We start from the raw sequence: 25,123 nt of genomic DNA on the forward strand, positions 1-25,123 counted from the left end.
TTCTTGGGCATTTGCAAGCACCTGCCTGGCTTTGGCTGGGCTATTCACCGTCTTTTCCTCCCTTAACGCTTGCCCTGTTCCCACCAAGCGCGTCCGGGGCTCCTTTGCGCTCCCAGCCTCCGTTGCTCTAATTCCTCCCCCCTGCAGGACGTTTGCAAATTTGTTGGGAGATCGGTTTACAAAAGGGAGCGGCTCCCTCAAAAGGACACTAATCGCTCAGGGGCTTGAATGACGCCAGTTCTCAGTCTCCCCCCCTCCTCCCGCGCCCCAGAATCCAGGAGGAAGAAGAGGGGAGGAGGAGGAGGAGGAAGAGGAGGAGGAGGAGGAGGAGGAGGAGGAGGAGGAGGAGGAGGAGGAGGAGGAGGAGGAGGAGGAGGAAGGCTCTTGAGGACCCCGGCGAGCTGGGCGCGTTTCCGAAGCAGGCCCTTCTCCAGGCTGGTGTCGGGCGTGGAGAGCAGCCCGTTAGTCAGTGGCAGGAGCGGAAAGGGCCCTTTCCTGATGGATAGGGTTGCCAACCTCCAGGTGGTGTCTGGAGATCTCCTGCAATTACAACTGATCTCCAGGCGAAAGAGATCCGTTCCCCTGGACACAATGGCAGCTTTGGCAATTGGACCATACCGCGTTGAAGTCCCTCCCCTCTCCAAACCCCGCCCTCCTGGAGAGCCAGCTGTGGTTAAGCGTGGTGGTTTGGAGCGGTGGACTCCGTAAGCCAGTTTGATTCTTCCTTATGTGGCAGAGAAAGTCGGCATATAAAAACCAATTCTTCTTCTTCTTAGATTGGAGACCACCAGGGGAGACTGGGAATGCTATGCCGAGGAAGACAATGGCAAATTACGTCTGCTTATCTCTAACCAAAACCCCATGGTTCTGGGGTCTCCAAAACGCCCAGGTATTTCCCAACCCGGAGCTGGCAACCCTATTCATGTAGGGGCTGATGGCAAATTGGCCAGGCGTGAGCGGATTTGAGAAGTTTCTTGTTTTCTTGTTGTTGAAGGAGCTCAAGGCGCACGGCTGCGGTTCTTTCTGAGTCTGTCTTGACAACGGTCCTATGAGGGAGGACCAGGTTGGTGGGAGGCTCCATCCAGCTTCCTGGTTGGGGTGTCTGAACCCGAACCTCTCCGATCCCAAACTGACACGGAATCCCACCTAATCCAGCTCCAGGGCTGCCAGCCCGGCTCTCTCATCCTTCCTACACACAGATGAAGCGACTTCTACATTTCAGCCAAACCCGGAAGGCTCAGATTTGTACTTTCTGCCCTAATCTAAGGGAAGAGCTTGCTTTTTCATCATTTCCTCCCCAAAGTGAAGAAAGTGTTGCCTAGTACTTACAAACAAATATAATGTAGAGAGTTCAATCTAGTCATAAATATCTGCAACGTTTTAATGATATTCTAAAACTCAGAGAGCCCTTTGCCTGTCGACAAATAAAACTGCTTTTAACCTGGCAGTTTTTCAGACATTGGACAACCTTCTCAAACGTTGCTGATGCAGGTTTCGGTGTTAGTGGACCAGAACGTGCATAAAGGTCGCGGATGGCACACGTTCACGTGTAGAGAGGGAGAACGTGGGCATCTGAGCTACATCAACAAAGAACTGCCTAAAGGGTCTGGTCGATACGCACAGCCGCCAAGTCACACTGAAAGATGTGAGGATTTCTCACGCTTAAAGAGACATGCAGCCCCTGTTATGCCCAATAACAGAGCAATGGGGGGGATATCCTCTTTGCCCAGTCAACCTTTCCATTTGAAAACTATGCACCGGGCAAGCCTCCGTTGCGCCGTTTGTTTGCGCACATTATGGGAGGGGCTGTGGCTCAGTGGCAGAGCATCTGCTTGGCATGCAGAAGGTCGCAGGTTCAATCCCCGGCATCACGAGGTAAAAGGACTAGGCGAGTAGGTGATGTGAAAGACCTCCGCCCGAGACCCTGGAGAGCCGCTGCTGGTCTGAGTAGGCAATACTGACTTTGATGGACCAAGGGTCTGATTCAGTATAAGGCAGCTTCCTGTGTTCAATTGGCAGCAATGCTCTGTGAATGCGTGTTGGGTCGACCTTCCACTTATTGGAAAAGGTCTTTAATCAGAGGTTTAGGATCGTGTGATTTTGGCTGGTGAAAGTCAGATTAAGACACGCACTCAACAATAGACCCAAACCTCAACAATGCGCACCGTCGGCCAGGAGCTGGGCTCCCTTCGGTTTACACTGGCCACAGATGTCCCCGCCGGCAGGGCTGCTGCCTCCATGCAAGGGGGCCGGCGGGAGCAACCACCCAGCCAGGGCGGCTGATCTAGGGCAGGCATTTGCAGCCAAAGCGCCCTGAAAGATCAAGTTTATTTGTGCTCGAAGTATAAATCTGTAAGCGGGTCTATTTTCGCCCCTGGGAATGTGCTAAATCAAAATCTCGATCCAAGCAAGTCCTCAAGTTACAGCTGACCAAAAAAAAAAAAGGGGGGGCTTTGCTTGCCGGGCGATTCCTCCCCAAACTGCGAGGAGGTGTGGGCAGCCAGGGACAGAAGTCCTCCTCGCCGCGACTGTGACCCTTTCCCTGCTCTCCTTTGAGCGCAGCTTTGGTTCCCAAGGGGCGGAATCCTCAGCGCCTGGGACTAGAAGGGCAGCGGAGTCAGACTGGCCCCCTTCCCTGTGATCTGATCACACCTTTGGGATTCAGTAGCAGGGCCGCCTCTACAGAACCAATTAAAATAGAATCATAGGGTTGAAAGGGACCACCAGGGTCATCTAGTCCAACCCCCTGCACAACGCAGGAAATTCACAACTACCTCCCCCGCACACCCTTAGGCCTTGCCCAGAAGATGGCCAAGATGCCCCTCCCTCCCATGAACTGCCTAAGGTCATAGAATCAGCATTGCTGACAGATGGCCATCCAGTCTCTTCTTAAAAACCTCCAGGGAAGGAGCGCTTACCACCTCCCGAGGAAGCCTGTTCCACTGAGGAACCGCCCTAACTGTGTGAATTCGGCAGGTGGATTCTCCCAGATAAAAGAGGGGGTTATAATTTCAGGGTGCTGCCGAAAATTATTCCCTCGAGATCCACGGCCAGTCCGCAGTCACCATTTCTGTGGCTTATCGTTTGGGAAACAGGACATTTAAAGACATTGTAGAACGCAGACATCTGACGCCCACTGCGTGCAGAAGGTCCATCAACCGCTTTGGGTTAGCCTAGGCGGAGATCCTCCATGTTCAGAGGCTGTGTACCGCCCCTGAATGCTGCCAATGGGCAACAGCCTGCCTTGCCCTGCTTGTGGGCTTTTTGGTATCTCCGGTCCGCTTTTAGGAAGAGGTAGGGTTGCCAGCTCCAGGTTGGGAAATACCTGGAGATTTGGGGGGCGGAGCCTGAAGACGGCGGGGTTTTGGGAGGGGAGGGACGTCAATGCCAGACAGTCCAATTGGCAAAGTGGCCATTTTCTCCAGGGGAACTGATCTCTGTCGCCTGGAGATAATAGCGGGAGATCTCCAGCCACCAGCTGGAGGCTGGCAACCCTAGGAAGAGGACTTCGGTGTGCTTCTTAAAAGAAGCCCCGCTGAAATCAGCTGAAATCCGGGGTGGGAGGCGGGCCCTCCTTATGCTTCAGAGGACCGTGGCTTGGAATACGGGACTCTTCTTCCCTGCCCCGGGCGGGTTTTCTTGGAGCAGCCGCTTTGCGGAAGGAGGTGACTAGACTGCTCCCAGTTGAAAACGTGAATCTATGAATGGAGATTAAGGCGGGGAGAAGCAACTGATCTAATGCTAGTCTTTTAATGGGAGCTACCTTTGTAGAAGGGAGGTTTATTCCTATAATTCTGGAAATATTTCAAACCAAATCAACCTACTAATTTGGGGAATACATTCAAAGTGACTTTAAACATCTTTTTTTACTGTTTCAGTGGGGAGGCACTTATCTTCACTAAAATGAAGACTGAAGGCGCCTCCCTTATTTTACCCAAATATATTCTTTTCCTTGGTCTGTTTAATTCACCGACTAGAGCTGGGAATAGCCTAATCAGCGATGAACCACTTTTGTTTAAAAAAGAAAAGAAAAAGAAAGAAATGCAGTCCAAATGCACTGTGATTCCTTCCTTGGGTGTAATTAATACTTAATTCAATTCAGTTCAGTGGCACAGTTTCCTTTAATCCCTGGTTAATTAATTTAATGCAACAGTTAACTGTTCTCATGTTCACTAAAACTGATTGGTATCTTCACTCCACCCATGGGCCTGCATTTACAAACCTGTTGAAGGAAAACCGATACATGTCCAACAATGTTAGGTATCTCTCACATTCTAGATAAAGCTGCACCCAGCATCATTTCTCCATCTGAATCTGCCTTATACTGAGCCAGACCATTGGTCTATCAAGGTCAGCGCTGTGACTGGCAGAGGGCTTTCACATCACCTGGTCCTTTTTTAACTGGAGATACTGGGAACTGAACTTGGGACTTTCTGCACCGCAAAGTCGATGCTCTACCACTGAGCCACAGGCCAGCCCCACCTTTGCTCAGGTCTACCCAGCATTCTTCTGCGCATAATGCAGACAAGGGCCCCAAATGCCCGCTTTTCTGCACCAGCCCTTTGGGAAATTCCCACGCTGATGAAGAGTTCTGGAGAGCTGGAGAGCTTTGCCTGCTGCCTGCATTGTGTTAAGGGTCTGTTGGGAAGGGTCTATTTAGGCATCACTCAAAATTTGAAAATGAGGATTTTAATTAGGTCTACCCTCCAGGGAAATGGATGGGAGTGTTAATGAGTTATATTGTGATTTTAAACGTACATCAGTATCTAATGGTAGGAGAGCCAGCGTGGTGTAGTGGTTAAGAGCAGCGGGTTCTAATCTGGAGAACTGGGTTTGATTCCCCACTCCTCCCCACAAAGCTTGCTGGGAGACATTGGGCCAGTCACAGTTCTCTCAGAACTCTCTCAGCCCACATGGAGTCAGGCAATGGCAAACCACCTCTGAACGTCTCTTGCCTTGAAAACCCCAAGCGGGGGGTCACCATAAGTCAGCTGTAACTTGAGGGCACACACACATCTAATAGTAAAGTGGTTGGCCCCTGTCAATCAAAAAAGCAGCTCAATGGGAGGTGGGGGGTGGGGAGGTCAAAGACCTGGGCCTCAAAACGTCTATAGTTTAGACAACTCCAGATTTAGACAACTGTTAATTTTGGGGGGTATTTGATGTGTTTTACAACTTGTCTTTTTAATGCTTTTTATTTTTATTGGGCTTCAGGCTTGAAAAGCTGGAAATGGGTGGGACCTGTGCAGACCTCTGAGGGGGCCTGAATGGAACCACCCGTAGATAAGGCCTACTTTCTACATGGCAGGGGGTAGGCATGCAGAACAAAATATCACTTTCTAAGTTAACCAAAAGAAAAAGGAACAAACCCTTCAAAATGGCCTGCAGATAACGGAATAAGATGGGAGAAGGGAACAGTCAGTCTTTCCGAAATGGTTAAAAGCGGGGAAGGGGAGAAGGAGAGACCCAACTTTTCAACCTCCACCCAAGCTACAGAACCTGGGGAGGAAGGGGGACTGGGATCGAGCTGGATTTTCTCATTTTGTTTCCCTGGGCTCGGATATGTTTTCTGAGTAAAGGACTCTCTTGTGGTTGTAAGTCACAAGTCTTCTATTCCAGACTACTTCCGTTAGAGCCATGACTGGCCGCCTGAGAGTCAGGAAAAGCCCCAGGCACAACGTCTCTTTCCTCCTCTGAGTCTCCCCTCAATTGTCCTGGGGGTGCTTTGGATTATTTAGCACATTTTTATCTGACCTTTCCTCTGCAGTGCTTGGAGCCCTGTACCTTTTTCTCCCTTCCTCTATATTATCCTTACAAACCACCAGTGAAGTAGTTTAGGCCTGAGAATGTGTGGCTGGCCCAAGGTCACCCAGAAAGCTTCCGTGGTCTGGGTGAGGATTTGAACCCGGGGCTCACAGATGCTGGACCACCGACCTAACCACTACACCAGGCTGGTTGGCCTTTGGGTATTCTCACCACAGGAATCAGAGGCAGGGAAGAGCAAACCACCTCTGTTAGTCTCTGGCCTTGAAAACCCTACCGGGGTGCCATAAATTGGCTGCGACTTGATGGCATTTCACACACACACATTTATTTATTTATGTTCCTCAAAACAAAGAGGCAGCTGGAACTAAGAGGGCGGCTTGCCTCCCCGAGAGAGTGCCGGGGATTTCCTGGCAAGGCCTCATCTGGCAGTGGCTAGAGGGGCTTAGAAAAGGTCTGCTAAATGCCTTTTCACCAAGGTAATGAAGCCCCCCCCCCCGCACTTCCAAGTGCTTAATTGGCCCTCTGGGAAACTTTTGCCACCGCCTTGTGTGAAGTTACTCAAGGCTGGCAGGGCTTGAAATTGTTCACTGTGATGGGTGGGGGGAGGCGGGAGGCTGGCAGCTGGATCGCATCTGTAACGGTGCGAAGCCAGCACTTGATCCTCCTCCGGCCCCCCTGGCAAGCTGAGACCCCAGAGGCGAGGAAGGCTGAGAGGGCCAGCCAAAGGGAGCCGCTTTGTCTCTGGGCACAGGCTAGAAAACAGCTTCTCAGGGCTGTGCAGCGCCATCTCAGGCCAGCATCTGGACAGTCCCTTCGGGGCAGACCCGTCCAGCCACGGATGAAGAGTTCGCTCCAGAAGGGAAAGCCATGTTGGGGTGCCCCCTCCCCCCAGTGCTGGATTTACCTATAGGCTTGGCAGGCTGAAGCCTAGGGCCTCAGAATCTAGGGGGCCTCCATCCAAGGTGGATAATGTTTTTGACACTGTCATAGGCCTTTCTTACACATGCTGTCATAACGCACTGTAGTCTCTAAACAACCCTTCAGTTTTGGCCTTATCAAAAAATTTCTACCTTCTTTTCATCCTCCACAAAGAGACGGGCCGTTCTAAAATCATTTTTGCAACCTCAGTCAAAAGTGCCTGAATATTTGTCAGGCACTAGGTGGGAGGCACATGCAAAAGCCACAGAAGCTGTTTTGGAAAGTTGCAGCACTGTCCCTGAGGCCCTCCATCAAGGGCGATACCAGGCTTCAAGCTAACAATCATTTGCAGAAAATGGAAGAACTGGAATTTGTGTTTATGCTGCATTTTTGGAACCATGCGCCAGGTTGTTTTCAAAGTCTTCCATCTTCCTCTAGCCGGGAGGGTGGGGGATTGGGAGGGGCCTCAGAAGTTGAATTGTTTAGGGCTTCTCTTCATCTAAATCCAGCACTGCCTCCCGCTAACAGCCATTCTTGTGGCAGACCGGCAGCCCTATAGCAGCGGGCCCAGTGGGTGGGCTGCCGCGTCCACTGAAATCCAGCAGACCTGAAAGTGCTCAGGACGGGCGCGTTCAGCAGGCCTCTGAAGAAGCCATCCATCCTCACCAGAAACATTTCCCGTTCAGAAATGGCCACACATTCATGGCTACTAGTTAAAATTGATACTAGTCATGATGCATACCTATTCTCTCCAGGATCAGAGGAGCATGCCTGTTATCTTAGTTGCTGTGGAACACAACAGGACAATGCTGCTGCAGTTGTCTTGTTTGTGGGCTTCCTAGAGGTACCTGGTTGGCCACTTTGTGAACAGACATAAGAACATAAGAAAGGCCCTGCTGGATCAGACCAAGGCCCGTCAAGTCCAGCAGTCTTTTCACACAGCGGCCAACCAGGTGCCTCTAGGAAGCCCCCAAACAAGACGAGTGCAGCAGCACTATCCTGCCTGTGTTCCACCACACCCAATATAATAGGCATGCTCCTCTGATACTAGAGAGAATAGGTATGCATCATAACTAGTATCCATTTTTACTTGAACTTCTAACAAATATATGTAATATGTCCCTTCGATCAGCCTCTGTACCAGAGGACTGGAGAATGGCCAATGTAACACCCATTTATAAAAAAGGTTCCAGGGGGACCCAGGAAATTACAGGCCAGTTAGCTTAACGTCTGTTCCGGGTAAATTAGTGGAAAGCATTATTAAAGATAGAATTGTCAAGCATGTAGAAGGGCAAGGTCTGCTGGGCAAAACCCAACATGGCTTCTGTAAGGGTAGGTCCTGTTTCACTAACCTATTAGAGTTTTTGGATAGCGTCAATAAGCATGTGGACAGGAATGAGCCTGTGGATGTTGTGTATTTGGATTTCCAAAAAGCTTTTGACAAAGTCCCCCGCCAAAGACTGCTAAGCAAACTTCATAGTCATGGGGGACAAGTCCTCTTATGGATTGAGAGCTGGCTGAAAAATAGGAAGCAGAGAGTAGGAATCAATGGTCAGTTCTCCCAATGGTGGGATGTGAACAGTGGGGAGCCTCAGGGATCTGTGTTGGGACCGGTGCTTTTAAACCTGTTCATCAATGACCTGGAGTTGGGGTTAAACAGTGAAGTAGCCAAGTTTGCAGATGACACCAAATTATTTAGGGTGGTTAAAACAAAATCAGACTGTGAAGAGCTCCAGAAGGATCTCTACAAACTGGAAGAATGGACATTAAAATGGCAAATGAGATTCAATGTTAGTAAGTGTAAAGTGATGCATATTGGGGCAAAAAATCCCAACTTCACATATACACTGATGGGATCTGTGCTGGCAGTGACAGACCAAGAAAGGGATCTTGGGGTGGTAGTGGATAGCTCAATGAAGATGTCAACCCAGTGTGTGGCTGCTGTAAAAAAGGCAAATTCCATGCTGGCCATAATTAGACGAGGAATAGAGACTAGAACTGCTGATATCATACTGCCCTTGTACAAACCTATGGTGAGACCACACTTGGAATACTGTGTACAGTTCTGGTCACCACACCTAAAAAAGGATATTACAGAGCTTGAGAAGGTGCAGAAAAGAGCAACCAAAATGATTAAGGGACTAGAGCCACTGTCCTATGGGGAGCGGATAGGACGCTTAGGGCTGTTTAGCTTGGAAAGAAGACGGCTAAGGGGAGACATAATAGAGGTCTATAAAATTATGCACGGTTTGGAGAGAGTGGACAGGGAGACGTTTTTCTCCCTCTCCCATAATACTAGAACATTGGGTCATCTGCTAAAGCTGGAGGGTGAGAGATTCAAAACAGATAAAAGGAAATATTTTTTCACACAACGCATAGTTAAATTGTGGAACTCCCTGCCCCAGGATGTGGTGATGGCTGCCAGCTTGGAGGGCTTTAAGAGGGGAGTGGACATATTCATGGAGGAGAGGGGTATTCATGGCTGTTAGTTAGAATGGATACTGGTCATGCTGCATACCTATTCTCTTTAGTAGCAGAGGAGCATGCCTATTATTTTGGGTGCAGTGGAACACAGGCAGGATGGTGCTGCTGCACTCGTCTTGTTTATGGCTTCCTAAAGGCACCTGGTTGGCCACTGTGTGAACAGACTGCTGGACTTGATGGGCCTTGGTCTGATCCAGCAGGGCCTTTCTTATGTTCTTACTAGTAGCCATGAATAGCCCTCTCCTCCATGAATGTGTCCACTAGGGCTGTTGAAAAAAAAATTCGGTAAAATTCGGATTTGGCAAAATTTGGCTCTTTTTTATTCGGGAAATGCCGAAGTCCGAACTCCCCCACTTCGGGTCCATGCAATTCGGCATGAGATCCGGAGTTCGGGGGAAAATTTGGCCGAATAAAGCCATTAAAAACACAATCGCGCCTTTCCGAGGCTCCAGGGGGGAATTTTTTGGGGTAGAGGTCCCAAACTTTCAGCGTAGCTTGAGGGAACCCTTCTTGCAACAACCCCCAAGTTTTGTGAAGATTGGGTCGGGGGGGGGGCTGAGATATGGGCCCCAAAAGGCGTCCCCCCTCCTTAATGTGCATCTCTGACAATGGGGGTTTGCAATTAGCAGAGCTTGCCCCCTACTCCCAAAGCTCCCAGCCCCAACAAACAGCTGAGCTTGGGGAGCAAGGGCGGGGCAGGTGCAAAGAAGTTTGCAAACCATGCAAAGCAACACGTTTGCAACCATGCAAACCATGCAAAGCAACACGTTTGCAACCATGCAAAGCAACACGTGACGCCTGGGAGTTTGCAAACCATGGAAAGGGACAGAGGCACGCTAGCTAAGTATAAGGAGCAGGAGGGGGTGGAATTTCCCCTTTTGCATCGGACTCGGGACCAGGCAAATGCATTCTTTAAGTCACAATTTGAAAACCAGTTTTGAGCAAGCATCAAAATAGACCTATCCGATCTTATGAATGAGGGAAAACCTGAGGTCACACAACTGAAGCCCCCCCTCAAACCAGGGAGAGAGAGACTCGAGGGGGCACACACACCCCAGGCAGAATGTGCAAAAGCCCCCTTTGGCTTCCCCCCCACCCACAGAAACTGCTCCCTCCACACACAGACACAGACTCTGATTCCCCCCCACACACACAGGAGAAAAATTATAGAGAAAAGCCCCAAAACGGGTCTTACTGTGGATGTCTTCTGTTCCATCTTCTTCGCACATGTCCCGCCCTTGCTCCCCGCAGCTCAGCTGTTTGTCGGGGCTGGGAGCTTTGGGCGTGGGAGGCAAGCTCTGCTCACTGCAAACCCCCATTGTCAGAGATGCACATTAAGGGTCCCCCCCACCCTTCCCGGTCCCATATTTCGGGGGCCCCTGATCCCATCTTTACAAAACTTGGGGTTCTTGCAAGAAGGCTCCTCTGAAGCTACGCTGAATGTTTGGAGGCTCTACCCCCAAAAATGCGCCCCCTGCAGCCACGGAATGGCTCGAATGTGTGATGTAAATAGAATAAAAATGCACATTAAGGGGGGACCCCTTTCGGGGCCCATATTTCAGCCCCCCCTGATCCCATCTTTACAAAACTTGGGGGTTCTTGCAAGAAGGGTCCTTTGAAGCTACGCTGAAAGTTTGGGGGCTCCACCCACAAAAATGCGCCCCCTGCAGACATGGAAAGGAGCGAATGTGCACACGCCCCCCCCCTGGGGATTTTTCTCTCACACAAACAGATACTCTCTCTTTCTCTCCCTGGGCCGTGCAGCAGCTGGGCTCACATGCTCAATCGCGACTGATTGGCCAGAAGAAGACCGTGCTTGGCCACCGTTTGGCCGCGGGACAATGCTGCTTACTGACGGTTATGCTGCTGCACCGAATCCTGAATTTGCAGAATTTATTCGCCGAACACCCCGAACTCGCTGAATTTGGCTCCCCGTTTTCCCGCCTTTTTTGAGTTCGGTTCCATCCGAACTAAAAACCGCCGAATCGGGGGAGCCATAGTGTCCATTCCCCTCTTAAAGCTTTCCATGTTGGCAGCAATAACCACATCCTGGGGCAGGGAGTTCCACAATTTAACTAAGACTGCTGGACTTGATGGGCCTTGGTCTGATCCAGCAGGGCTTTTCTTATGTTCTTATGTTATGTTCACTGTTGGTAGCACTGAAGGGTCATTGGTCCCAAAGGCCTAGCCATCAATGTTGGGGCAGGAGTGAGCTGGGGGTGGAACTATTGCTAGGGTTGGATTCCTATACGAGAAGAAAGGTTCTCTAGAAGCCTCAAGCGGTGGTGGAAAGTGGCCTCAAGTCACAGCTGACTTAGGGTGACCCCTTAGGGTTTTCAAGGCAAGAGGCTGTTTGCCGTCATCTGCCTCCTCGTGGGCCGAGAGAATTCGGCGAGAACTGCGACTGGCCCAAGGTCACCCAGCAGACTTCATGTGGCGGAGTGGGGAACCCAACCGGTTCTCCAGATTGGAGTCCACTGCTCTTAACCATGACACCAGGTTGAGCTCTCATAAGCACAGTTACTGGGAGAAAAGTTCCCGTTGAATGCAGCGGGCGAGACATTCATTCAGTGCGCCCCTTCCAAAGAACGCTCTGCTCAGCCCCAGCCCAGGGGGCCTGACTTCCCAGGACCTATAAGACAGGCCCTGCTGGGTCAGACCAAGGCCCATCAAGTCCAGCAGTCTGTCCACACAGTGGCCAACCAGGGGCCTCTAGGAAGCCACAAGCAAGACGACTGCAGCAGCACCATCCTGCCTGGGTTCCACCGCACCCCAAATAATAGGCATGCGCCTCTGATCCTGGAGTTCCTCGACGCCCCTGCAGCTGCCGCCTGGCGAGCTGCCGCCTTCCCGCTCCCGCCCCTTCGAGCTGCTTCTCTGATTCCCGAAGTGTTACCAATTGCGCCCCCTCCCCCCGCCCGGGATCCGCGGAGCCCAAGGCAGCCCCGCCAGCGGCGGACGGTCCCCGCGGGGAAAGGGAGGGGGCTTCGCCCGGACGGCCTCTCGGCCTCCGCCCCGGGGCCGGGATGCCCCGACGGGCGGGGAGCCGGCGGCCAGCTCCTGGGGGCGCGGCCCGGCGGCTATAAAGGTCCCGCGGGCTCGTCCCGGGCCAGAGGGATGGAGGCGCCGGCCGGCCGCCCCTTCTCCCCCGAGGGGGCCGCGGCCGAGCAGCAGGCGCGGCCCCACCCGTCGGGCCCCTGCCTGCGCTGGGCTTGCCGCGCCTGCCAGCCGCCGGCGAGCAGCGCCGTCGAGCGGCGCCAGGCGGCCACGCTGCGCGAGCGGCGCCGCCTGCGGCGGGTGAACCGCGCCTTCGAGGCGCTGCAGCGCTGCAGCGCCGCCCGCCCGGCCCAGCGCCTGCCCAAGGTGCAGATCCTGCGCGGCGCCATCCGCCGCATCCAGCGCCTCCAGCTGCTGCTGCGCCGCCACGCCCGCCGCGCCGGGGCCTCGCCGCCCGCCAGCCCCACCTCCGGCGGCTCCGACGGCGCGGTAAGGGGAAGAGGCGCCGGGAGGGAAGGGGCGAGGGGCGAAAGGGGCCCGTCGAGGGCGGGCGGCGTCCCCCCAGGCGGCGGGGGAGCGCGGCTGCCTTCTCCGCGCCGTCCTCGCCGCGCTGCCGGGGCGTGGGTCGGCACGGGTCGGCCGCCCGCCCTGGTGCCCGACCGGAGACGGAGGAGGGCAGGGAGCGACTGGCTGGGCGGCTTGGCTCGGCCACGCCGAGGGCGGCGGCTCTTACTCGCGAGCAAGTGAGCCTCCGGTGGCGGTGGAAGGCGGTCCGCCAGCCCTCCGGTTTCAGGACGCTAGTGGCAAACCCCAGATGATGACAAAGGCTTTGCCTTGAGTTTGCCTCTCTATAGAGCCAGGTCTCCCCCATCCGATTTCTCAGAACTCTGCATGGGGGCTTATTTTTGAGTTTTAAGAATTTGGATGGGGAAAAGGCGCATCCGGAGAGCAGCAAATCCAAGGCAAAACCTCCCAGGCAGAAATGGCCAAAGAGAACAATCCTAAAAAGGGCTACTCAGATTCCTACTGAGGTCTCTTGGGTGGGGTCAAGGTTGCCAACTCTAGGTTGGAGGTTTTGGGGAGCCCAGCAGGGTATGATGCCATATTGCCTATCCTGCAAAGCAGCCACTTTCTCCAAGGGAACTGATCTCTGTTACCTGGAGATCAGTTGTAATTCCAGGAGATCTCCAGGCCCCACCTGGAGGTTGGCAACCCTAGTTTATGTTGGAATATCTATGGTCTGATATTCCAATATTTGGCAGAGTGTGCAAAAGGCATTCAGTGCAATGGAATCACTCCTTAGATTCTGAACACTTGTGTGTGTGTGTAAGTCTGAAACAAAAGAAGCGTCAGGCTTCTGTTCTATTTAAACTAAACTCATTTATTGGTGAAATACAATAAGGATAGGAAAGGACAAACAGGGTCCCCTATCCTAATCTATCTTGCTAGCTTTCTAGATTAAAAAAAAGGTAACCTGCCTTCATTCCATTGTGGGATAAGAAGGCCTGAGCCCGGCAGCACTGGGCTCTAGCGGCTTGCTTGATGAGGGTGAGTGGGAGAGAGAGAGAAGGGAAGTTTTCCCTGACAATATAACTCTAAACATCAAAGGGGACAGGAAATGAGGAAGAGGTGTAACTAGAGACGACTGTCTGTGTCCTGTCTATCTATCTGACTCTGGTCAGTTCCCCCGCTCTGAATGTGGAGGCAAGTGACACCCTTAAGAAGGGCATATTTTCCAACAGTTTATTCCCAGAAGAGTATGGGTAGGATTGCCCTGTTAGAGGAGCTTTTTCTTTATCGGATCTGGGCTACTCTAGAATCAATGAAGAGACCTGCTGAGAAAAGTAAATTAAAGCTATACTATGGTGGATATTTCTAGAGCCTCAGTCTAGAGATGCCTTGGTAAATTGTCTTCATCTGCCACCACCTGACAAAGAGCTGTGTGTGCTTCAGAAGCTTGAGACTTTTAACAAGGGCTAGAGTTGATACAAAGGAAACTCATCCTTCAGAACTGCTCAACAGAAGGCCAAAGGTGTAAAATGGCCATTTACTTGGGAAGTAAACAGTACCACACCCAGCAGGACTGATTTCCTAGTCAATATGTGCCGCCTTGGATACTGTTCCAGAATGAGCACATCATGAATCCCAGAGGTCCAAATGGACCTCTGTTAAATCAGGGCAGTTGGTCGGACACCCAGACCTTTCAATGATGTTGCTTTGACATTTGTTGAAATCATTGGGGTTTCCTGACCACGTGTTTGGGGTCCAAGCCTTTGCATTCCAAGTCATCAGACCTAATTAGCTGATGACGGGAGCTTTGGCGTGGGCTTTCTGGGCTGAACACTTCCTGAAAGCCATGGCTCTTACTGCTTTCCACCATGGAACACCGATTTGGATTCAGACTATTGTCTTTCCAAACAATCCCGAGAGTGTTGCTGCAATTTGTCTGTGTGTAAAAGAGCAATCTAGAGGGATTCTAGTGGATGCTCTTTTGAAAAGGAGGAAAACCAAACAACAGTGGAAATGCCTTTGCCCCTCTCCCCGCTCCCAGCCTGCCAACTGAGATGAAACATTTGTTTCTCCCGGGCATGGATTCTGTGCTGATGGAGAAAACACACCCGCACACACGGATGCAGCGCCTGGGGCCCTCATTGCGGCCACATTCTTTTTGCAGGGCGGCGTTTGGTCCGGACATGCCAGGCTGTGCTGCGCTTGCCTGAAGCCATGGGAAAGTGTCCTTTCCCTGCCTGGCTCCTGCTCCAATCCATTCTTCATGGTCAGCTTGGTGCTCATCCGATGCTTTGGCCTTGGTTCGCCTTCCTTCCCATCACTCTTCCAAGAAGAAGTGCCAGAACAGACGCCGAACAGACGCTTCTCGGGAGGGCAGCTTAGAATTCTGTACAATGCCTAGCTAGCACCAACTTGCTATAATGGCATATGCTAGAAATAAAACTGGTCCCTATGTTGTGATAGTAGAAATGTAATAGCTGTACCGCTAACATCTCTGTCTATCACATTTTTATCCAGCCCTTCTTGGGGAAAAGGGAAAGAGAATGGCCTAGCATCACTCAGTGAGCAAAGTGGAATTATTCAGAATGGCTTTTGAAACTGTACCTAAATTTTCACTATATGTTGTTTGTTAATATTTATTTGTTTTAATTGCATATTGTTTATATTATTATTGGAAGTCACCTTGTGTTTACTTTCTAAATAACAAAAATTGAGTGGGGTTATGTACATTTATTTATTTATAGAATCACATAATGGGGGAGGCGGATTAATTCCTTGTCGCACTAAATGCATTTAAAATGTGATCTGATACTTACTACAGCAGAAGATTGTGGCTGCATTTTATTTATTTATTTATTTATTTCGATTTTTTAACCCGTCCTCAATCCCCAGCCTAGGCTTTTAAGGAAGCTTTTTGCTCAGCATCCTATAAGATGCTCAAAACAGAGGTTCTGTTCACTAGGATCTCTCCTTCTAAATGCCAATCCTTGACTGTGTAACAAGATAAAGAGTGTATCTCTACATGTGAAATGCCACTAAGCCATCATTAACCAGGGATTAAGAGCAGGGTGCTTTTAAGTCAGGTGGCGCTGTATACCAAGGAGTCCAGCGACTCTAATTGCAGAAGCAAATCTCCGAACCTTCACTCCCTAGCTTTTTGCTAACCCTCTCATGTGGGATCTATAAAATCTAGACTACCGTGCTGCTTTCAGAAATCAGGGTCTTCATCAGAAAGGTGTCAGAGCTGATCATTCTTGCATAACTCAAGCTAAGCAAGCCCCACTGTCCTGTGTTATGTGCCCTCAAGTCACTTCCAACTTATAGCGACCCTATGAACTGATGACCTCCAAAATGTCCCATCAGTTTGCTCAGATCTTGCAAACTGAAGGCCGTGGCTGCCTTTATTGAGTCAATCCATCTCAAGTTAGGTCTTCCTCTTTTGCTACTGTCTTCAGCTTTTCCTAGCCTAACGTTTCCTGTCCTGGAGAATATAAAAGCAACCCCCTCCCATCTGAGTAATCATTAACCACCTTAGTCGGGAAGAAAGTATCTTCTGACCCCAATCTGTCAGACACAGAGCCAAGTCCATGCACCAAGTTTTTTCCATGATAGGTTTATGGAAGTTTGCAAATGTACATTCCTCCAGGCTTTCTGTGTTAGGTTTCAATATCACTCCATGGTGGCTCAGAGTAACTGAATGACTATCTGTAGCATGGCATGCCAATAGTGACAAACCTCCCCACTTCTCTGTTTCAGGCTGAATGTAACAGCCCAATGTGGTCCAGGAGAAACAGCTCTTTTGACAATGGCTACTACTCTGATTTCTGCAATGGTAAGGTTCAAAGTCCTTCCTAGCATCAGGCTATGTCAAAGTGAATGATTCCCTTCTGCGAGGTTCAGCAACCGTTGGCTCCCAGAGTATTTGTCCATAGACCTTTGAAAGCTCCCATTACATTTTATTTATGAAACATTTCCCATTAAAATGCCCAGGGTGGTACACAAAGCAAAATGCACAACAACTGAATGCCACCTCTTTCCACTGAATGCCATTTCTTTCTTCCCTTTCCCAGCCGATTCCTCGGACCCGAGTACCTCTCTGTCCAGCCTGGATTGTTTGTCTAGCATAGTGGATCGAATCTCTTCCTCCGCTCAGCCTGGGCTGCCCTTACAGGACGTGGCTTCCTTCTCTCCCAGTGCCAGCCCTGAATCCCAGCCAGACACTCCGGAGACCCCTTATCCCAGGCTCATCTATCATGTACTATGAGCTGCCTGAGACATGAAACTGATTCGGAGGATGTTTGGGCATGTCAGGGCACTCCCAGCAGCCACGAGCAGAGAGCTCTCCATCGAAATACGAGGCCCTTGGAATGCCACTGCCCCACAAATATGTATGTAGGGGAGAAGTCACTTTAAATTGTGCACATATGTGAATAGTTTAATAAGGGGATCAAAATGTATTTAATCAAGCCTTCATATTTTAATATTATATACTGTAAATATATGTTGGTTTAAAAATATCACGCTAAAACCTTAGTTCGCATACATTTGGAAGAAATATACCCAGAGGTAGTTCAGATTCTCCACCCCCACATAAACATAGTTAAATTATGTTTTTATATGGGTATTTTATCTCCAAATAATGACTGGTTGTGCTAGATTGTTATCTTTATCTGCCAGCGTGGTGCAGTGGTTAAGAGTGGTGGTTTGGAGTGGTAGACTCTGATCTGGAGAACCAGGTTTGATTCCCCACTCCTCCACATAAGCGGCAGATGCTAATCTGGTGAACTGGGTTGGTTTCCCACTCCTACACATGAAGCCAGTTAGGTGACCTTGGGCTCGTCACAGCTCTCTCAGCCCCACCTACCTCACAGGGTGTCTGTTGTGGGGAGGGGAAGGGAAGGTGATTGTAAGCCGGTTTAATTCTCCCTTAAGTGGTAGAGAAAGTCGGCATTTAAAAACCGACTCTTCTTCTGCTACGAACAGCCCATAAGATTAAGCTAGAGCCAGCCAAAGTAAGGCAAGCTTGGGGACGCTATTTTGGGATACTATAGAAGGACAGGGCATTGCCAGTTGTTTTATCATTACATTTTTACAAATGGGTGTACTTTTTTTTTGCCTTGGGCATGCTGAACAGTTCAGGACTTCGTAATCATTACACAAAATACTTTAGAAATGTAGTAGCACTGAACAGACTAAAGGTTTGCTTTCTTATTTCCCTTCAGGTTTCTTCTCAGTAGGAGCTAGCCTGCTGAAAATGCAAATCTAATTCTGGCTTTTATTTTTACAGTCATACGTTCAATAAATTGTCTTTACTGAACACTTCTGGACTCGTGTTTCTGTTCACGGAATGCAAAACCCTGGAAGACTCTGGGTACAACTTGCAAACATGAGCAGCTCTTCAATGTGTTGTAGGAATTCTTTAAAGTCAGAGGGCTCTTAATATTTCAAAGCACTTTTGATCTCTGTGGAACTCAATGCCTGGGACATAACTAAAGCTCTGATCTTGTGAAAGGCATGAACATTAAGCTTTATGATGGTAAACGGTTATTCAGAGACCAACAAAGTTTGCCTGGGCTAAGCGCTGGATGGTGGACGGGACTCACTGAGACATTGCGTAAAATATCTCAGCTGCAAATCTCTCAATTAATATGTGAAATTCTGCTTCATGTGATTCTTTTTTACTTGGGGGTGGGAAGAAACTACTGATATTGACATAAAAGCTGTTGATTGCCTCCCCAATCCTTTTCCAGTTCCCGCTACAGGCTTCAAATTCTGCACCACCTGCATCTGTAATTAATAATCTGTATAATTTTATTTAGCACCAAGCACATGACCAACTCTAAATTAATGCTAAAAAGGCATCAAGAGTATTCGTAGATTGTGTTGACTGAATCCCAGGTTCAATGTCTGACATCTCCACCTGAAGGATCTCAGGTAACAGATGCTGGGAAAGACCCATCTCTCAACATGGAGCTGCTGCCAGTCAGAAAAAAAACATGAATGACTGTTTCTTATGTTCAAAGCTGTGTGCAGAAGAACAATGGCCATTAATAATTCTACACCACATATCAGAAGATTAACAGTTAGAAGTGTAGAATAAACCCCTGAGGGGCCGATATCATAGCTGACTTCAAAACAGTGTGGTCCTTTCCCCATTAACCTAACATGTTGCTTCCTCAGTGGCTGTCAGAAAGCAGCTCAGAATCTTGCTGTCTATGTTAGGATGCAGCAGTCAATGTTATGCTTTTAGTCCTGAAACGTAGGACTGAATAGGACTTAATATTCCATTAACTAGAAGTAAAGGGGACCTTCCAGGAGGGCCGGGATAGGTCTGGGGTTGGGGGAGGAGGGAAACAAAACCCTCTAAGTGCCTTTTTATTACCATGGAGAGTTAATATGGGTCAAATATTGGCCAAGGTGTGAGCTCCTTGTGGCACATTAATTATCATTTGGATTAATTAATATAATGAAGAATTATAGGCTATCTTCATCCTCTGGGATCCAGGTAAGAAAATGAAGACTGAACCTTGCATATGTACGCCTTGAATCTACTTTTTGTCCTGGCTTGTTACACTTTTCATATATATGAAAAGTAATATATATATATATATATATATATATATATATATATATATATATATATATATATATATATATATATATATATATATATATTACCACAGTGCCTCATGTAAATTAAAAATATCTATTGCAAGATACCAGACAGTACCAGCAGTCTCATTTTACTGTTTATTTACAATAATTCCCCCCTGGTCAGCTTTAAAAGGTCCTGGGGAGGCTTTATTGGTAGTGGCCAGCAACATATTTCGACACAAATGTACAAAACCCTCCGTTTCAGTCTGGGGCTGTTATGCCCTTGGCCAGTGACCTTTTTCAAAGCAGGCACTGCAACACTGACAAATCACATGCTCGAAATATACACCACTTTCTGGCTAGCTGGCATTTCAAGAGTCACAGCCAAGGTCAACACCTTCTTTTTGATTGGCGCCTGTTTTCACATGGACGGTCCGCTGTGCATTACTTAATATCTTGAAAGAGCTGTAATGTTGAATCTCAAGTGGAGGCACACTTGCTACCCAGCCTAGGTAACCAAGGTGCTGCATGGTGGAAGACTCCCCATGGATGTTATGACTGGTCATTCCCCCCCCCCCCCGGAGATTTTTTGCCCTCTTTTTTTTTTTTTAATCGGGAGAATTCCTGGGACAAATGACAACTGTATCCATATAGTAGCATCCTGCGCTCCCAGTTCAAAGCTTGACCATATCACCAAAAAACACAAGAAACATCCTGGGCAGATATTTTTCTAGCAAACCATGTGGGGACACCTAGAATCCAATCATGTGAACGGCATGAATATTGCACTGGCCTCTTTGCATTTTGGCAGACTGGCCCTAGCACTGGCCCCAAGAACCTCCATGTATCTGCACCGTGGGCATTAACTGTACACTGGGTCCCTTTGGAGCTCTCTGGGATCCAGTCAATCAAGAGCACATGCATAGTTAGGCTTTCCCATGATCAGTACTGAAAGGCAAACATTCCCAGGGTACTTGCTGCGAGGCATCAGGAGTGTCTTGAGCCAACTGTAGAATCTTCATAACCTCATCATAATACCTTGGCAGGTGGGGGAGCAGCTACCTGCCCTGTTCTGCAGCAGCATCAACACACACACACACACACACGTGTGTGTGTATGTATGTATATATGTGTATATATAGATATAGATAGAAAAGACAATATTTGTGGGCTTTTGATATCTGCCAGCACAAGTGTTGATGATTGTATCTCATCTTTGGGCTACTTACTGTGTCTTTAAATAGTTAGAAAGTTAGAAAGTTAGGCAGTTCTATGCAGAAACAGGATTAGGAGATCTTGAGGTAGGAACACAGTCGATGGAAAATACTGTTTAATGAAAGATGAATGTTGTGAAGCAAATTAAGATGGTGAAGGAACAGAAAGAAGAGCAGTAGTTGTGGAGATCTTTGAAGAGAGGGCAAATTTGTGAGTAAGAATCCAGCTGAGCTCTCTTAGTGCATGCTATGTGCCCCTTCTTTAGCACAGGGATTTCTCACATATTTATTAGTGCAGTAAAATAAGTGTCTAAAGGTTGAAACCTTAAACTATCATGCTGTAGTTTTAATAATGAATGTTGGCTTTACTGTGCTAGATCTTATTTGGTGGCCACATAAAGTGCTTGTAGGAACCCCCCCCCCCAAGCCAGTGTGGTGTAGTGATTAAGAGTGGTGGACTCTAATCTGGAGAAATTGGTTTGATTCACCAGACCCAGTGTGGTATAGTGGTTAAGCATGACAGACTCTAGTCTGGAGAACCAGATTTGATTCCCTGGCGTCAGTGTGGTGTAGTGGCTAAGAGCAGCTGACTCTAATCTGGTGAACCAGGTTTGATTCCCCACTCCTCAACATGAAGCCTGCTGGGTGACCTTGGGCTAGTCACCGTTCTCTCTTAACTTTCTCAGCCTCACCTACCTCACAAGGTTTCTGTTGTGAGGAGGGAAAGGCAAGACAATTGTAAGCTGCTTTGAGACAAAGGTAGAGAAAAAGTGGGGTATAAAATCAACTTTTCTTCTTCTAAATGTAAGAAAATATTGTACAACTCAAATTAGTTAAGACTTTGCAGACAAAACATTGATAACCATTAAATGTGTTTAATGGGTTTTTGTCAAATATGATTGTGTAGAATAAAATGAGGGCTTGTGTTCTTTCCCTTGTGTAGAAACAGCCTAAAATAGAGGGGAACAGCTGGCTGCCTGTGTCTGTGAATGTGCTTCTGTACAGCCTGCTAATTCTTCTGAGAATTATTTTTTTACTTTCAAATGGTATGTTTCTTGTGTGTAGGCACAAGACAGAATGCATTATGGGAATAGTTTGATATGAGATCGACATAAAAGAATATCTATCTCTTTAATCGCTTCATACTTTTACATCAATTTTCTTTTCTGAATGGGTAACATTAGGATTTGTCAGTATGAGGATAATATTCTGGAATAAGAACATCACACTATATCCGGGTGTGGTGCAAATGTGTGAGAGGTGGAGTACGCTGGGGACCTCTTTCTTTCAAAACACTATTTAAGAATGTCTTTCAGGTATACCTGATTCCTTGTCTAAGCTACTATTCTTGCATGATAAAACCTGTACGTATTGGAAGTATTTGGCATTAATTGATTCATCAGTCAAAATCCCCAGTGTTTCTCTTCAGCATGTTCAACAAAATGAAACATAGTCGTTCTTTACTGTTCTCAGTAATAGTATTATTACCAACAATCTTTTGCTTCATTTAACATGGGATGCCAGGCAGAATAGTATCATAAGTAAACTCACTACAGTTTTCACCTCTTGGTTTGTTGTCAACAAAACTATTACATCTTTAAATTTACTTTATTGCAATACCTGTGGACATTGACGGTCACAATAAGGAAACAGCTAGATTCTGATATGTTTTATAGTCGTTGTCTGGTGTACTTGGCAGAGGTTGCCACTGAGGTCAATGGTAACATCATTGGTAATGCAAGTATTTTTTTAATGATGGATGACAGAAGGGGACACCTACTGGTAAGATTAAGTTTAGCATTACTATTTATTTCAGTAGATACTCTGTGTTGACAACTTGGTTGCACAGAGGCTTATGTTAGATGTTAGATGGTGAGTGGCATGAGCTAACTCCAGTATTTATACTGAAAAAATGTTCTTTAACTTGGTGGCTGATCTTGCTAAAATTTATTTTATAACTGTTAATGCATTAGTGGCAGCTTGTTTGGGTTTTGATGGTAGGGTTTTGTTTTTTTGAAGCAAACATCAACTCAAAACTAGGGGAGTGGATGGGAAAAATCCAGGAATTATATGTGTTGATTAAGGCCATTACCTTACAATGTGCTCAAGATCTAAATCACTTGGGCTGTCAGTGGAATAAGTCACTGTGAGTTATGGTGGCATATTTTATTCATAATATTGTAAAATGATTTTTTTCTATGTAAAAATATTAAATGTAAAAAAACCCCACCCTTGGCTGATATTGAGTCTTGTGATAGTTTTGTCATGTGTTGTTTGTGTAGTTTCAAGGAAAGAAACAAGTTGGGTCCTTTACAATGTTTGGTTGGTGGGTTTTGCTTGGTTGCCATTTGAGGAGGTCTACTGCAAATCCTACTGAGGTTTACTCAAGGGGCTTTCTCCCAGGAAAGTGTCCTTGAGGTTGCACTGTGAAACACATAGTGTCCTCTGTGGTAACTTTACAACACCAAATTTCACACAGTGAAAGTAGAAATAATCTCCACATGGAAAAATCAAAAGTTGCCATGCCGAAGGAAATTCAGTTTAATGTCTGTTTCAAGCGCCTCACTATATAGAAAATGGTATGGTAAAGTCACAGCACATTCTCAACAAGCACTTTACTTAGGCTGCAGTCCTAATAACACTTTCTTGGTACCTGCAATACTAGAACACTTTCCCCATTGAATAAAATATGGCTTACTTCTAAGTAGACCTGCTTAGTATTTCTCCCTTAAGCCTGACTTCATACTTATATTAATGGAGGTATCTATTCTAGAATCTCTTTTTAGTTCTAAATCTCAATCCTGGTATATCGCAAATAGTAATGGGCAGCCCATTCCTGAGGAGGGGGTGAAGTTTCTTTGGAGCCGTCATGACCCCTCACCAGCATAGGTGCCACCGTATCATGGAATAAGGTAGCACTTATGCTGGTGCAGGGGCAAACATGTTGGCATCTGGGCGCTGCTGGGCGCTGCTGGCCCCTGCTGCCAGTGTAGCCACGCCAGCAGGGCTTTCCCAGAAAGGAAAGCCCGCAGCAGCATAGGGGAGGGAGGTGTTCCCAGGGTGGACTGGGCTTTAGGCAGCTTCTACAGCCCTTTCGCCCCAGGAACGCCCCCTTGAGCGGCAGCGGGGCTGCACCACCTTTTTTGCTGGTGCAGCCTCACTGTTTTCAATGGGCATTTCCCCCTTTTTTTGTAATTTTATTTTTTTAAAGGCTTTTTTAGGCTCTGTGGCAGTTGGGAAATCTCCGAGGATATGTTAGTTTATAGTAAAAGCAAGCTAGTTTAGCCAGCGTAATCTTACCTGAAAAGTTCTACAGGGCTAATTCAACATAATTCTCATGAATAAAATACAATAATTGCTTTATTTGTGCTTTCAACAATTGTAGACGATCAACTGTTGGATGTGTTGATTTTTAGGTGCTATGCCCCATTTGAGCCACTAGGTGACTCTCATAACATGTTGCATTACTTTGACGCGCTCTGGTGAGGTTCTTGTTTTGCCCAATATAAACTGATTTGGAGCTGTTGTGCGTCCATAGCTTCTACGAGCAATAATGAAAGGATCTAAGGCTGCTCTCCACAAACTGCTCAAGCCAGAATCCTTGGATTTAAGTTTGTCCCAGTTTTATATACATTTGCAATCGTAAAAGGTAACTTGCAAATTATGCTCTTGCCATCAGGATGGCTGTCCAACTAACCTCAGTGGAATTAAAATATTCCATCTTAATTTTCTCATGAATTAGGTTTTAATAAATATTTAGAATACCTCTTTAACTGTAGACAAGGGCAAACTGGAATAATTTGAGTATGAAACTTGGTCATGTGGTACCACAGAACAGTTTGGCGTCCATTGATATGTATTGATTTACAAAATGTATATGGCACCTTTCCTGACACATAGAATCATAGAGTTGGGAGGGACCGCCAGGGTCATCTAGTCCAACCCCCTGCACAACGCAGGAAATTCACAACTACCTCCCTCACACACCTCCAGTGACCCCTACTCCATGCCCAGAAGATGGCCAAGATGCCCTCCCTCTCATGATCTGCCTAAGGTAATAGAATCAGCATTGTTGACAGATGGCCATTTAGCCTCTGCTTAAAAACCCTCAGGGAAGGAGAGTTTACCACCTCCCGAGGAAGCCTGGTCCACTGAGGAACCACTTTAACTGTTAGAAAATTCTTCCTGATGTCTAGACGGAAACTCTTTTGATTTAATTTTAGCCCGTTGGTTCTGGTCCGACCTTCTAGGGCAACAGAAAACAACTTGGCACCCTCCTCTATATGACAGCCCTTCAAGTATTTGAAGATGGTTATCATATCCCCTCTTAGTCTTCTTCTCTACAGGCTAAACATACCCAGCTCCTTCAACCTTTCCTCACACTGCTGGCTCATGCTCAGTGTTTGGTCTACTAAGACCCCAAGATCCTTTTCATACACGCTACTGCTAAAACAAGTCTCACTTATCCTATAATTATGCATTTGATTTCTCCTACTTAAATGCAGAATGTTACATTTATCTCTGTTGAAATGCATTTTATTGGTTTTAGCCCAATTCTCCAGCCTGTCAAGATCATCCTATATCCTGGCTTTGTCTTCTACCATATTTGCTACCCCTCCCAATTTAGTATCATCTGCAAA

General features: G+C 47.7%; 1 protein-coding gene across 1 annotated transcript; it reads left to right on the top strand.

Annotated features, from left to right (window-relative positions):
* The first annotated feature begins 12,285 nt into the window (after positions 1-12,285).
* MYF5 (myogenic factor 5) lies at positions 12,286-16,941 on the top strand. The gene is made up of 4 exons (XM_056846518.1): positions 12,286-12,654; positions 14,348-14,350; positions 16,432-16,507; positions 16,746-16,941. The coding sequence occupies exons 1-4, from the start codon at positions 12,286-12,288 to the stop codon at positions 16,937-16,939; spliced, it is 642 nt and encodes a 213-aa protein (XP_056702496.1). The 3' UTR covers positions 16,940-16,941.
* The last annotated feature ends 8,182 nt before the right edge of the window (positions 16,942-25,123 follow it).

The sequence above is a fragment of the Euleptes europaea genome, chromosome 3, assembly GCF_029931775.1.
Source record: "Euleptes europaea isolate rEulEur1 chromosome 3, rEulEur1.hap1, whole genome shotgun sequence".
Lineage (NCBI taxonomy): Eukaryota > Metazoa > Chordata > Lepidosauria > Squamata > Sphaerodactylidae > Euleptes > Euleptes europaea.

What these genes read in the sequence shown, in the direction of transcription:
- MYF5 (XM_056846518.1), top strand. Translation starts at nt 12,286, where the DNA reads ATGGAGGCGCCGGCCGGCCGCCCCTTCTCCCCCGAGGGGGCCGCGGCC. An exon ending in CTACTCTGATTTCTGCAATG is followed by an intron (nt 16,508 to 16,745) that starts GTAAGGTTCAAA and finishes TCCCTTTCCCAG; the next exon opens with CCGATTCCTCGGACCCGAGT.